General features: G+C 38.3%; 1 protein-coding gene across 1 annotated transcript in view; it reads right to left on the bottom strand.

The window, feature by feature from the left end:
* Positions 1-3,709: 3,709 nt before the first annotated feature.
* The window catches only part of LOC134259538 (collagen alpha-2(IV) chain-like), a 33,813-nt gene continuing 23,145 nt past the window's right edge, over positions 3,710-14,377 (bottom strand). The window contains exons 19-40 of the mRNA XM_062742122.1: positions 14,083-14,198; positions 13,786-13,963; positions 13,320-13,436; positions 13,069-13,158; positions 12,808-12,915; positions 12,321-12,596; positions 12,018-12,188; positions 11,694-11,837; positions 11,244-11,378; positions 10,653-10,828; positions 10,337-10,400; positions 9,939-10,118; positions 9,747-9,854; positions 9,589-9,660; positions 8,016-8,243; positions 7,759-7,893; positions 7,473-7,607; positions 6,911-7,066; positions 6,255-6,371; positions 5,879-6,070; positions 5,289-5,575; positions 3,710-4,999 (exon numbers count right to left, since the gene is read on the bottom strand). Coding sequence (XP_062598106.1) covers positions 4,739-4,999; positions 5,289-5,575; positions 5,879-6,070; positions 6,255-6,371; positions 6,911-7,066; positions 7,473-7,607; positions 7,759-7,893; positions 8,016-8,243; positions 9,589-9,660; positions 9,747-9,854; positions 9,939-10,118; positions 10,337-10,400; positions 10,653-10,828; positions 11,244-11,378; positions 11,694-11,837; positions 12,018-12,188; positions 12,321-12,596; positions 12,808-12,915; positions 13,069-13,158; positions 13,320-13,436; positions 13,786-13,963; positions 14,083-14,198 — 3,446 coding nt within the window. The 3' untranslated portion in view covers positions 3,710-4,738. The remainder of the gene's footprint in view (positions 5,000-5,288; positions 5,576-5,878; positions 6,071-6,254; positions 6,372-6,910; positions 7,067-7,472; positions 7,608-7,758; positions 7,894-8,015; positions 8,244-9,588; positions 9,661-9,746; positions 9,855-9,938; positions 10,119-10,336; positions 10,401-10,652; positions 10,829-11,243; positions 11,379-11,693; positions 11,838-12,017; positions 12,189-12,320; positions 12,597-12,807; positions 12,916-13,068; positions 13,159-13,319; positions 13,437-13,785; positions 13,964-14,082; positions 14,199-14,377) is intronic.

The raw sequence follows: 14,377 nt of genomic DNA, 5'->3' as shown, positions 1-14,377 counted from the left end.
AGGTGAGGATATTTATGTTCAGAATCCGTGAAAATTTTAATTTGAACGTAAAGTAGAGGTACTGTGAGCAATTAGTTCACTAAATGATACCCAACCCCCAACCCCCCGCCTCCCATATGAATATAATGGGAGTGTCCGTGTTTTGCTATGGGAAACCCAACATATGTGTAAAATCAAAAATAAAATAGGAGGTGCACAATACATGGCATTATGTAAGAAAGATTATCTGAAAGTCTCATCAAATTTCATTCAGTGGTATAAGAGGAGTTGAGGATAAGAGATGGTTACCCCAAAGCATAACAGACGGACGGACATCCCGATTACTATATGTACAAAGTACCCTCCCGCTTTTCAAGCGGGGGTATAATAACAATATATCAATATATGATGTATACTTGTATTATCATTTTTAGCTCAGACACACCATATGTAGCTTTTAAGATTGAAAACAAAGACATAAAATTGGTATGAGGCACATCAGTCAAAATACGACCAAGTGATATGGTACAAAAGCTCACACAAGGCTACGCTATTCATGAACTGTGACAAATAGTACAATTTTCTGTTATCCTTGAACTTTCAGTAAGGCGTGTTTTTTTCGACGTTACATATTTTAAAATTAACGTCTGAAATTTACATAGCTTTCATTCACTGTTGAAAAATACATATGAAAGAAATCAGAGCGAATGTCAACGAGCAAATATCCAATAACAGCGTCTCATATGGCAAAGAGGTGGTGCTTAAGTCGTCTCATCGTTGTCAACAACAATTTAAAGTTCCTGGTGTTATTAATTTCTCAATCAATGACAATCTATTCGCCATTTAAGAGACGCAAATTCCGTAGCGCCGAGAATACCACGCCTTACTGAAAGTCCAAGGATGACAGAGAATTGTACTACCCTTTATGCCCCCTGTGCATTTTCTTGTCATCTCACCGGAGATGATGTATGTAGTGACGTGCTGCAGACAGATTGGTCAGTATCTCCGAGTTAGTTATCAAGGTTTAAGGTTTATTCTAGTATTGTATGGTAGGATTTCCTATATAGCCAGCCCTCTCCGGAACCTGTTCTCTAGAGTAGAATTTCTCCCGAGGGGAACTATCACCCCAGAGCTAAATACCCCCTCTTTCTTTCGCAGAGTAGGAATTACCCTTTTTATCAAAGTTGGTCATACAGATAATATTAAAAATATGCACAATTTTGCATGAAAATTATCAAAAGTTTTTAGAATGTCAAAAACGATGAAACTAGGATATCGATAGTTTCGCAAAAAACATGTCGCAAATTTTATGGTCGATTTACACTTGTCAGCAAATAACATCTGTCGTAAAATCGAAGGTTGACGTTTTTTTTCATAAATTTATTGTTAGGCAACTACGTGTATTTTCACACTGAATTGTCTACGGATATTTCCGTTTACCAGATCATGACTAGATCGAGTTCACGGCGGCTGTTTTTAGTCCCGTGTTAGCCCAGTCTTTCCTTATTTATTTTGTTTCAACGGATTGTTGATCTTGATGTTACTGCTCGTTATCTTTATATGGCATCTGAAAACATTTCAAGTTATGTTCGAATGTCCTTCTATAAAATTTTCTGTAGAACTTCTTAACCTCAGCTTTGTGATCCATTGTTCTCTAGATTTCTTTTTGCCGTCTCTTTCCATAATTCTATTACATTCACAGTGGTTATTTCTTTTTCAAAAATAAATTCTTTGACAAGACATCAAACTTGGGAGGAGACGGGGTAGAGCTTACTTGAAGAACACAAGGGAGAACAGAAAAGTCTATCGAGGCTAGAAAGCCAAAACAGTACAGACGGCAATGGATGAGAAAATGAGGTCAAAGAATTCCTGTTACAGCACAATGATAAAAAAGACAAAAAGAATACCATCCAACGATATCTATTATACCTTCCAAAGTTCAAATTTCTTATAAATTTCGAACTAACAAAAGAATGGTAGCTATTTTTTTTTTTTTTTTTTTTTAGAGATATACATGTACTAAGGCCACCAAAATAACATAGTGATATGAGCAAGACTAGGAAAAGCATTGCCATATACGGTAGTTAGTGTCGGAAGTCTGTTAATAATTCTGCCACAGATAGGTTTATAAGCCTATTTACAGGTTAACTTGTCTTGTTAAACGGACAACTGCATAGATCTACATGTATCTCGCCTTTTGTTCGATCTATTCAAAATACTTCGATGAGGAAACAGTTTAAGACCACTTCAACCTTAATGGTCACGGATAATTGGACATGACTGTACTCATTTTATGACCTGGAGGGACTCCAAGGGAGATAATAAATCCTGTTGTTCCAAGGAGGTAAGAAAGGAGCGGGAAACTTGCTCGAATTCAAAGGCCAAGTCTTGCTAGTCTCTGGAGTTCCTCGTTATCCAGGGACAGCTGTATGGCTGCGTCATGTTTATTTTTAGGAATAAAAAGAAAAAAGAGGACCATGTGCAACGCACGCCTAAGTAACTTTGTCCAAGATGATCACCAGACTTCTCCCCCTTGTAATACCTATTAAGGCTCCGCCCTACCCCCGGGAGTCAGGATTTGTATAAATTAGAATCTACACTATTTCAGAATGCTTCCACATAAGTGTCAGCTTTCCTGGCCAAGTGGGTCTTGAGAAGGAGATTTTTTAAGATTTTTCCTATATATATTTTTAATGTATTAAAAGCTTGGATATCCGACCCCGGGAGTCATGATTTGAACAATTTAAAATCTTCACTACTCCAGAATGCTTCCAACTGTCCTCTACAAAAATTTGAATTTTTCAATTAAAATTTGTATATGACAATTATTTTTTTTTATATTGTCATATACAAATTTTAATTGAAAAATTCAAATTTTTGTAGAGGACACAACAACTGAGTGTCAGCTTTCCTGGCCCAGTGGTTCTTTAGAAGATTTTTTTCTATAGATTTCAATGCAAGCCCAGCTAAAAAGAAAACTACAACATATAAAACTGAGAGTTTTTTGACCCAGTCTTTGTGAAAGTTTTTCAACTGTCCAATGTATTGCATGCAGCATCCTAAACTGAAGTTGTCCTCTCACTCCTCTGGGTGTCTTAGGTTCTTCTGTACATCAAAGAGACTTATTTTTGGGTGATTATGATAAAAAAACGTTAACCTTTACTTAAAGTAGGAAACTGGTGATTAAGGTTTTTAGAGTACAGCCAACTAGGCCCTTTTGTACACTGTACAATGGATTTCAATATACTGGTATAACCGTCTTAATCCCAATCTAGAGTCTGACTCCTAGGGTACATGAATTTTACAATATTATTATAAATGGATAGCTGATCCTTGAAATTTTCAAAATGGTAATGATTTTTTTATTTATGAATAGGTCTCTTACTTGGGTCAACACCACTGGATTGTGAATTTCACAATATTTTTAAGATGGCCAAAGGCTTATTATACTCTTGCCAAAAGATGGCCCTCTTTATGTTCAGAAGTCAAGAAAAAGATTTTCTAACATAGAAAACCCATAATCATGCCAAAGTCTAACTGCTTGATGTCCACATGTAATGAACATTTTAGATTACATTAGTTTTTTATAGTTTTAGACACATCCCTCTGGACCCAGTAATCAGACTCCATGAAATTCCTATTTTATATCTCCCTTCACCATTCAAAGCTAAAAAAATCCTTGTTGATTTACTTTATCAAAAGCAATAATAAATAGCATATCACTCAAAAGTATTTTTTAAAATTTTATTTCCAAAATTTTAGCTGTAATGCCATGAAATTAAATTATGCAAGAAGTTGAACAATTCTGTCAATTTAAATCTTGTATTCATCAAATTTTGCAACAGTTTACTTTTATAAAAAATTTCGTTAGATGGTATGCTAAAATACTTGTATTCGCACTGACATCCATTATTTGTTCATCTTCTACCAAATATCCATTCATTCAAGCCCAATGATGTCTACCCAATCAGATTAAGGACAGAACATTTTCAAAAGAGCATTCAAGAAAGGGTTGACATTTTTCCTCTGAATACTTTCCTGTTGTTTGTAACAGATATTTTGATTGGCTAGAATCATTGGGGAATCAAAGATGGAATTATGATTGTCTTGAATGATATTTATATATCTACAGGATGTGATAAATGCATTTACATTAATGAATTTACAAAAACATCACAGCTTCCATTCATATCTTCATCTGAGCAGAAAGAAAAAAAGAGGTTCCTGAAAGGATATTGAGTATTACATCATCACTATTTATAGTTAGTGAAGGCAAAGCACTAGAAATAGCAACAGACAGAAAAATCATTTATAATTGCTATACCTAAAACATTTTTATAAGTAGTTCTTACTTCAATATCTGTCCCATTTCTGAATTAATAATGCATATTTATTTCTAAAGATAAAAGCAACAAAATACAAAGAAAAAACATGGACATCATACAACCTCTTGTTTATAGACACACAGAGACACCAACAAAGTGCGATCATTTACATCCGAGACAGAAGACAGGTACAAAGATATATAATTATAAAACTATTCATTGCATAGTTAACATGGCTCAATTGCATCGAGTCCTCATAAGGCACATGACGGTCTGCCAATACTTCTGATCTACAACTTATCCTCTCATTGCACAATTAAACGAGACCTTGAAAAAAAGGTCTAAAAAATAGGTTACAATAAAGCTGCTCAGTAAATGTCATCAGAAAATAAAAATACAAAATAAGAACTTGTTAAGACAGTCATTACAGAGAATTAAGGCCGTGTGGTCTTCATACAAACTTGACACCGTGACACTCGAGTTCTCAGGTTACCGGCTTTCAGGGTCTCTTGAACCGGTTGGGCAAACTGGTTCTGGTCAATGGTTGTCAACCAGAAGCTGTATTTGTTGGCATAGAAATGACAGGTGCCCCCACTGCCATTGCATTCTATGAATGGTGTGGCCCTGAAGTCCTCCAGACAACTTCCAGGGCTGGATAAGGACTGCCCTCCTCCACTGGGGCCAGCACCGGTGTGCTGAAAAAAGTAGAGATATTAATTAGTTTTATACAGACAAAATGCATGAAAGTAAACCATTACTTCAGAAAAAAGGCACAAGTAGTGGGTATAAACAAAATTGCCTCCAACAGTGATTCATGAATGTGCATCAATACACCATAATCAAGAGAGAGCAAGAGAATTGCATTCACAATTATTCTCTATAACATAAAATTCAGAGTCTTAGACACATAATAATTGATAAAATCTGATGGTTTCTTCTCCTTTAGAATGCTAATAATGATGTCATAATTATAAATGGACTAACCATTGCAAAACTGTAACCAATCCAGAGCCCCTTCCAGCCGACAGGGCATTCTGGGATGGCCATTATCTGACTGTGGACAGCAATGACATTAGCGGGGGCATCACAGACCACACAGCGACTGATGTATCGCCGTAACTCGGGGTCGCGGACCGGCATCATGGGCATCTGCTCGTTAGTGGACAGCCAGTAGGACTTGTCATTGCGGCTGGCATAGTTACAGACATTGTTGGTGTTACAGAAGAGGAAGGGCATTGTGCTAAATCTCTGCATACAAGATCCAGCCCAACCTGAAAGGATTTTTAACAGGTCAGAGAAATAACTACATGCACTACTATTTGAGTTGAACAAACTGTTTATTGTCCAGAGAAAAATTTTGAGTAGGAAAAGAAATACATGTGTATTGTGTAATATTAGATCTACTTTAATGTCAGGATGTGAGAAATCAAAAGATTTCACCTTTTTAAGACATCTTTGATTCTTTTTCCTCTATTTCAGGGTCATTTAGGTGTATTCATAAACATTACAAAATATTAGTAAAATGTCCTCTAATGTCAGTCTGAATATATTGCCTATAAACACCAATGTTTTACCTAAGTCTTGATGATGAGATCTCTCGTTTCCTTCGATGTACAATAAACTGTAACCAGTCCAGAGTCGACTGGTGCTGTCCGGACACACTGGCTCAGAATCCGTCTGACTGTGACGAACAACCAGGAAACCAGAGGGTGGGGTCCGGCCTGGGGGTCCGGGGAATCCTGGCTCACCAGTCGGTCCCTGGGGTCCTGAGGATATATAGTATACAGTGATCTAACATGTCAAAATAAACCATATATAACAACAGCTGAAATAACAAGGACTGTGTGCTATAAATCAACTTTGCACTGGGGGTTGTATTTCTGGGTTTTGTTCTTTTAGAAAGGAAAAATGATTTAAGTAACAGAAATTTACAATCATGTAGTATGTTACCTGGGAAACCGTCATCACCGGGAATGCCTGGACTTCCTGGGAAGCCTGGGTCGCCCTTCATACCGGGGAATCCCTGAATACCCCTCTCTCCTGGAATGCCAGGGAAGCCCTTGGGACCTACAAATCAATAGCAGAAAATCTTAAAAACATGTACACTTCATTAGAAAGTCATTGTTACTTTAACAAGAAGTATTTCTCCTTTGAAATTTCCATTCTGTTTTACCTTCAATGAATTAGCTACACTATTTACTAATAGTTATCATAATAAACAAATAGTCCTACAACTGATATCAAATTGGATAAATACTTCATGTAAAGAATCTGATGCAGCAGGATTAATTTTGAAATATTTTGTTTTGGAACTGCTTACTCAATAAATTATTAAAACTGACCCCTGCCTTCATATTTCTGTCACTCTAATGCATACCTTTATCAAATGCAGTCTCAATAATTTTTCTTGAGATAAAATTTAGTGGTATTGACAAAAAGCACAAATTTATTGCTATGTTTATTTGAGGAACTTAATCTTTTCCCATTTGTAAAATGTATAGTTGATTGATTACATGTACCTAATTCCATGTATAGATTCAACCATAACAACTTTGAAATTTAGTGTTAAACACAAATCACGGGACCCTTGTATTTGTGAGACTTACCTGGGAATCCTATGTCTCCTTTGAGTCCGGGCAGACCAGGTTGTCCGGGCCTTCCTGTGATACCTGGCTCCCCTTTATCTCCCTTGATCCTCATGTTGGGGTTAATTATAGCACCCGGTCCAGGCTCGCCCTTCAACCCATCAAAACCTTGATCACCTTAAAGTACAACAAACACAACTAAATCCTCTATGATTTCTTAAGTTGTCACTGATATACAGTTCAATTGAACATTGTAACTAATTACATAAAAGGTGAAAAAAAAATTAATGCACCATTCATACTATAGGATTTTCTTCATAAAATAATTTGGAATTTCTGTTAACAATACTGTATACAGGGTTATTTTCACCATTTTACACTTGCTTACAAATTTGCCCTGTTTTAAATTCGCCCAGTCCCAGTTCTGTTTAAGACTTTATACTGTGTTCTTTGAATTCGCCCTGTTTTAAATTCGCCCACTTGTGACAAGGGGGAAAGGGCGAAAATAAAATGGGGGCGAAAATTTCCCTGTATACAGTACTTTACCTGCATCTTATATTGTCCCATCTTTGTCCGTTCTCACCTTTAAGTCCTTGTAATCCAGGTAATCCAGGGACACCTCTTTCTCCCTTCAATCCCTCTATTCCGTCTCTTCCTGGGAATCCGGCTTCTCCCTTCATTCCAGGTAATCCAGGCAGTCCAGGGTTACCTGGCTCACCTGTCAAATTAAAACTCATTTTTATCAGAAGTCCTGATGAACCAGAAAGAATATTTAAACCACTTTGAAACATAAGACAATTATATACTTATGTTTTTTATTTCTTATTTTTATGAATTCATGTAATGAGATAATGCTCCCACATACATACCTGCAGGACCTATTGGACCTGGTAGACCCTTAAGTCCAGGAAGTCCAGGCACACCTCTGTCTCCGGACTCTCCCTTAAGTCCTGGGAATCCGGGCTGTCCAGGCTCTCCTGGGATTCCAGTCAAACCCACCTCACCTAACACAAAAAATCAATAAAGTTTCCATACACTGGTATCAAAATACTCATAAACATAACACTGTATTTAGAACACTCATTGGGATTTCTAATGTTCCATAAATCTGCAGCAGTATGTTTACCTGGGATTCCATTTAAGCCTCGGTCTCCCTTGGGGCCCTGTGGTCCGGGATATCCTACACCTGCATCCCCTTTCATTCCTGGCAAGCCGGGTTGTCCTGGGAGACCTGCCTCCCCCTTCATTCCAGGGAAGCCATCACGGCCTACTTCTCCTGGAATACCTGGTTCTCCCTTGATTCCAGTAATGGAACGTCCTGGCTCTCCTTTATTTCCTGTTGGTCCTTCGGGTCCTGAAATATTAAAGAGCAAGGTTACCTCTCTGACTTAACCTACTGCGGACAATATAACTGCACAGATAATGAATGATTTTGAGAAAGATCTAGGTTGTGCATAGCATTTTTCCTTGTCACAAGTGATTAAGGTAATCCTGGGAGGGGTGATAAAAAACCTTTTGTAATTTGGCTTAATCAAGTTAGTCTTTAAAACCAGAAGTCTCTGTCGAGACTGAAGCTCTACTGGTTTGAACTTATAGCAAAGGAAGAGAAAAGTACTTAGCAGCTGGGATTTGAAACTAAATAGAATAATGATCGTTGATAAAGTCTCTTTATTTCTTAGTGTAGTCTGTGTGCCAAGTTATACTGAAATCAGACCAAAACTGTAGGAGGAGTAGCATTTTGAAACAATTTTACAGAAATTTCTATTTTTAGTAACCACGGCAACATTCATCAAAATTAAAAACCGATGCACAGGTTCTTACCTCTCAGATGAGGAGGAGTAGCTTAACAATTTTACAGATATTTCTATTTTTAGTAACCACGGCAACACCGTTCATCGAAATCAAAAACAGATAAATAGAATTATGTATCTTAGTGTAGTCTACCAAGTTATAATGAAATCAAACCAAAACTGTAGGAGGAGTAGCATTTTGAAAGAATTTCACAGAAATTTCTATTTTTAGTAACCACGGCAACACCGTTCATCAAAATCAAAAACCGATACACAGAATTATGTATCTTAGTGTATTCTACTTTTTTGCCAAGTAATACTGAAATCAGACCAAAACTGTAGGAGGAATAGCATTTTGAAAGAATTTCACAGAAATTTCTATTTTTAGTAACCACGGCAACACCGTTCATCGAAATCAAAAACCGATATACAGAATTATGTATCTTAGTGTAGTCTACTTGTGTGCCAAGTTATAATGAAATCAAACCAAAACTGTAGGAGGAGTAGCATTTTGAAAGAATTTCACAGAAATTTCTATTTTTAGTCACAACACCGTTCATTAAGGTATTCTACTTGTTTGCCTTATACTGAAATCAGGAGGAGTAGCGTTTTGAAAGAATTTCACAGAAATTTCTATTTTTAGAACCACGGCAACACCGTTCATTCAAAAACCGATATACAGAATTAATTTGGCTTAATCAAATTAGACCAAAACTGTAGGAGGAGTAGCATTTTGAAAAAACACTTACTGCTCTTCTGGTCTCTGACCAGTAGAGCTAAAAACTTTGCTCGAAGTTCGGAACAGTAACATTTTATTGTACATATAGTCAAATAGACCAGAATCTCACAATGAAAACCTTAGAGAATATATTTCTAAGTATGTTCCATTCATAGCCCTGTCCCACTGACCTCTTTCTCCCTTCATTCCTGGCAGACCCTCTCTTCCTTCTGGTCCTGGGAATCCAGCCTCTCCCTTGGCACCTACCAACAAAAAAATACATTATCTCATCTGGTCAAAGAGAGAAAAGTTCTGTGAATAAGATATAGAATAGAAATCAGTTCTTTACCCTTCTGTCCATTTAATCCAGGTAACCCTTGATCTCCTTTAGCTCCTGGGACACCATTCAGTCCATCTCTTCCACGATCACCCTTAGCACCAGGGAAACCCGGTTCACCTAAAAACACGTTACAGTAATTTAAATATATTATAATATATATAAATGAACTTGAAATGACTGGCTAGTTAATCCTGTCCTTACCAGGTTGTCCAGGCAGACCATTCAGGCCGGGTTCTCCCTTCAGTCCAGGTTGTCCCCTCTCTCCCGGTACTCCTGGTAACCCGGTGTCTCCCTTCGGTCCGTCACGACCTGGTACGCCATTCAGACCTGGCTCGCCCTTCAGACCAGCTCTTCCAGGAACACCACTAAGACCAGGATTACCTGTCAAAGAAAAATTAGGAAAATATCAATACCTTTTTATGATTAGAAGCACACAAGTATCATACCTTTGGAATTTTTTAGTGTCAAACTTCTTATCAAAACTTCTGATAAACTATAACTCTTTTTCTGTGTCTCAAAATAAAAAATTCTATGAATCACTCCTTGGATCATTTGAAGATGAATGAATAGAATTTTTTTCATTTTGAGATGGCCCTTACCTTTCATTCCTGGGAGTCCATCATTGCCAGGCAGACCAGGCTGTCCAGGTTGTCCTTGGAAACCCTGCAAAGAGACCATTCAAACAATTAGTTACATGTCAACCTTTGACAGTCACAGTAAACAACGCCTGAATTTCACAAAACAATGTTCAGACACCCTGACAAGCCTAAAACATCCTTGTCTCTTGGTCAGGCATGCTTTAAATGACAAAAGGTAATCTGTTGCTCAAGTGCTTTGAGTGAGATATTGTTCACAACAATGCACTTAGTTTTAACACCTATCCTCTATTTGAGACTTCTGAGTTTTGAGACTTACCCTGTCTCCCTTCATTCCTGGGAATCCCGGGAGTCCTTGTGGGCCGGGATTTCCTTTCATTCCGGGTAATCCTGGTGCACCATCACGACCCCGTTCTCCATTGATACCTGGCTCTCCGGGGATTCCTACCCCTGGGGTTCCCTGGTCTCCTTTCATTCCAGGCAGTCCGGGAAGTCCTGTGTAGGTCAAATAATATCTTCTGATTAATTACGTACTTTCTTTTTGATTTCATGTAAAACTATATTTTACAATTGTAAGCATGTCATTGAGAAGGATTGGGCAACCTTAAGTGCTTATTACATAGGGTTTCATTATTAATGAAATGATAAATTTCCCCAAATTAAACAATGTTTACAAAACAAAGCACAAAGACAGCATGCATCACTAAGATTTTTGCTGTGCAATAATTTTTTTCAACTTTGTTTCAGCATAGACTTTTTGAGAAGTGATTTCAATTGTTGTGATGTTGTTCTATACACAACTACTTCTTTATCTAGAATCAAAGTTTATTAAATTATAGGACATTGATGTATAATTCAGTATGACTTTACACAGTGATAATGATTCTTGATAAGGTATTCCTGTACTCACCATCTTGTCCCGGTAGTCCAGGATTTCCAGGGGCGCCGGGTCGTCCTGCATCACCCTTGGGTCCAGGGAGACCATCCTGACCCGGGGAACCCAGTAATCCGGGAAGTCCATTTGGTCCACGGTCACCTTTCTGTCCTGAAAGTAAAAAATCCTTGGTCATTTACAAAGTTTCAAATGTACAATAATAAAAACTTAAAAATAACTTCGCTGGCTTAAGAAGAAATTGCTTTTAAAAATATTGAAAACTCCATTTACAGTGAGGCTCATTCATCTAGAGGGATTTGTCCCATGTGGTATTGTCCAGATTTTGTATTTATTCTAAGATTTATGAGAAAGAACCCTTAAAAGTGTTAGGCAACTCCAAAAAAAAAAAAATTGTTTGGAATGTAAAGCTGGCATACTGAGGTCCAATTAAACTAAGAAAATGGTGAGAAAAAAAAAAACAATTACCTGGTTCTCCAATTCTGCCTTGTTCGCCTGGAATTCCAGGGAATCCCCTTTCACCCTTCATTCCCTGCAGTCCGGGAAGTCCGGGATTTCCATCCCGTCCGGGCTCACCTGGGACTCCAACAAAACCAGTGTCTCCCTTGGCACCTTAAAAACACAACAATTACCTGGCTATAACCTAAAGCTTTTTTGTTGTATGAATACTGAATAATTCTTGTTTTATTATGCTAAATAAAATTTAGTGACGGTTCTCAGCCTGCACACATCCGAATACTGAATAATTCTAATTTCATCACTACTTAATCAGTTTTACAGAGGTTGTCTCACCTGGGGCTCCGTCACGACCGCGCTCTCCTGGCAGACCCGGGGGTCCCTGTGGTCCATCTAACCCTGGGGCTCCTGGCCGTCCTGGGACACCAGCCTCTCCTCTCTCCCCGGGGATACCAGATAATCCCTCAGTCCCAGGGAGTCCAGCATTTCCTTTGGGACCAACTGGTCCTGATCAGAGAGAACAATATCGTCTAATAATTGATTTAAATAATTGAAATGTACCATATATTATGATATCCTTTTTACGAGTTTTGCAAAAAGCCTTTCATATCTTAAAGACTAGAAGATAAAAAATATTACCTGGTATTCCTGGTCGACCTGCGTCTCCTGGGGGTCCTCTCGCCCCCTCGGGTCCTGTAGGTCCAGGTTCTCCCTTCTGCCCCGGGCCCCCTGGTAAACCAGGAAGTCCAGACGGACCTGGATCACCCTTCATTCCAGGAAGTCCATCTTGTCCAGGAAGTCCGTCTTGCCCTGGGAAGCCTGGCTGGCCGCGAGGTCCGTCCAGTCCTGGGAGTCCCGGTTCTCCTTTCTCACCATTTGTAGAAAGTCCATCTCTTCCAGGAATTCCAGCTTCTCCTACAATTATTATGATGTACTCCTTTTAAAAACTGAATCTTTTCATTGGACTGTAACATGTTTTTTTTATTGTAATGTTTGATTTCAAAGAGAAAATTTCATGGAAAAAAAGGGAATTAACGAAATTTCAAAAATACAGAAATAAGTACAAGTTTTAGATGAAGTTTTTTGACCTTGTTTGGACACCTTTTGTACCTTTACGTCTGCCTACCTTTCAGTCCAGGTAATCCCTGGGGTCCAGGTTCACCAGGTCTGCCATCAAATCCTGGCTGGCCTGGGGGACCATCAGCCCCCTTATCTCCCCTCAGTCCAGGAAGTCCTGCATAAAAAAGAGCTCTGTCATCTACTCAGTCCATTAAGACATACAAGTTGGATTCTGGGGACTACCAAATCACTTTGATATATCCTGATATCTGAGATAAATGTGTTAGAGATACAGAAGTTTACCTGTATTTATTGAGATGTATCTTACCTCTGGGGCCAGAATCTCCAGGGATTCCATCCAGTCCTCTTTCTCCCTTCATTCCAGGTAAGCCATCTAAACCGGGGGAACCAGGGACTCCTGATAAAAGGTCAAAGAAGCTGGATAAAAATCTAAGGCAACCAGTATCTAATTTTGACAAGATCAAGATAACCAAAATATTTGGGACATTTTGGAGAAATTATTTTAAATTCATCAACAACACTCCATAAAATACCACAGTATGTAAAGACTAAGTTTACCCCTTTCTCCCTTGGCTCCAGGGAAACCATCTCTGCCAGGAATTCCAGGATTTCCAGGAAATCCAGGTTCTCCCTTTGTTCCCTTCAGAAGGTCAATATTAACATCAATTGTCTCTCCTTAAAAAAATAAAATAATGAATTTACATTCAAGCATCCATCTCATTGTACTAAATGCATGATGATTTGCTTAACAATCAAAATTTTGTGTATGAAAAAATCTATTACAAAATAGTTTATTTTTCATGATATTAAATAGCAAAATGTTCTGTCAATATCTGAAAATTCTGTTGGTTGATTACAAGGACACAACAGTCATAAAAATTAGTGAAGCTAAATTTAGTTCTGATTGAAGTTCACTTTTTCACAATAATTTCCTTTTAATAAAAGGGAGAATGGATGAGCTCGTCTAAGTTTTTAGAGCTCCTGAGTCAAACCTAGTAGAAATCCTTATTTTAACAGACAGTACCTGGGGATCCCTTTTGTCCCTTCATGCCATTCAATCCTGGAAGTCCGTTATCTCCAGGGGGACCTCGTTCTCCCTGCAGACCGGGGCCACCAAATCCAGGTTCTCCCTTATTTCCCTTGAGTCCAGATAAACCTGGAGTTCCAGGTAAACCATCATTTCCGTCCCGTCCTCTGTCTCCCTAGGATAGGATGGAAACATTAAGTCATCTGTATGACACTTTGTAGCTTTGATTCCACTTTCTGTTTTAAACCACAATTATAAACTGCTCTTTTTATTATATATGTGTCCTCAACTGACCTTTTCTCCTGGTAACCCTGGTAAGCCGTCCTGACCCCGGGGGCCCTGAGGACCCGGTACTCCTGGCAGACCTTCCGCACCTGGTAATCCAGGTAGACCGGGCTCACCTTTACTACCTAAACGTACATAAGGAATGAACAATCATTGAAAAGAATCTAGAACATGAATATATAACCTGCTCTCCATCTAACAAGAGGCCCAAGGGCCTTGAATCGCTCTTCTGATAAATTGTACAATCTATCACTTCTATTTGAAGCCACTTACTCTAAGTATCCTAAGATGCATGAACTGACAA

This window comes from Saccostrea cucullata, unplaced genomic scaffold (assembly GCF_032062105.1).
Source record: "Saccostrea cucullata isolate Sc308-1 unplaced genomic scaffold, CSIRO_AGI_Scuc_v1 ctg1085, whole genome shotgun sequence".
In the NCBI taxonomy this organism is placed as follows: Eukaryota; Metazoa; Mollusca; class Bivalvia; order Ostreida; family Ostreidae; genus Saccostrea; species Saccostrea cuccullata.
The sequence above is the reverse complement of the archived record's forward strand: the minus strand, read 5'-3'. Positions and strand labels throughout refer to the sequence as shown.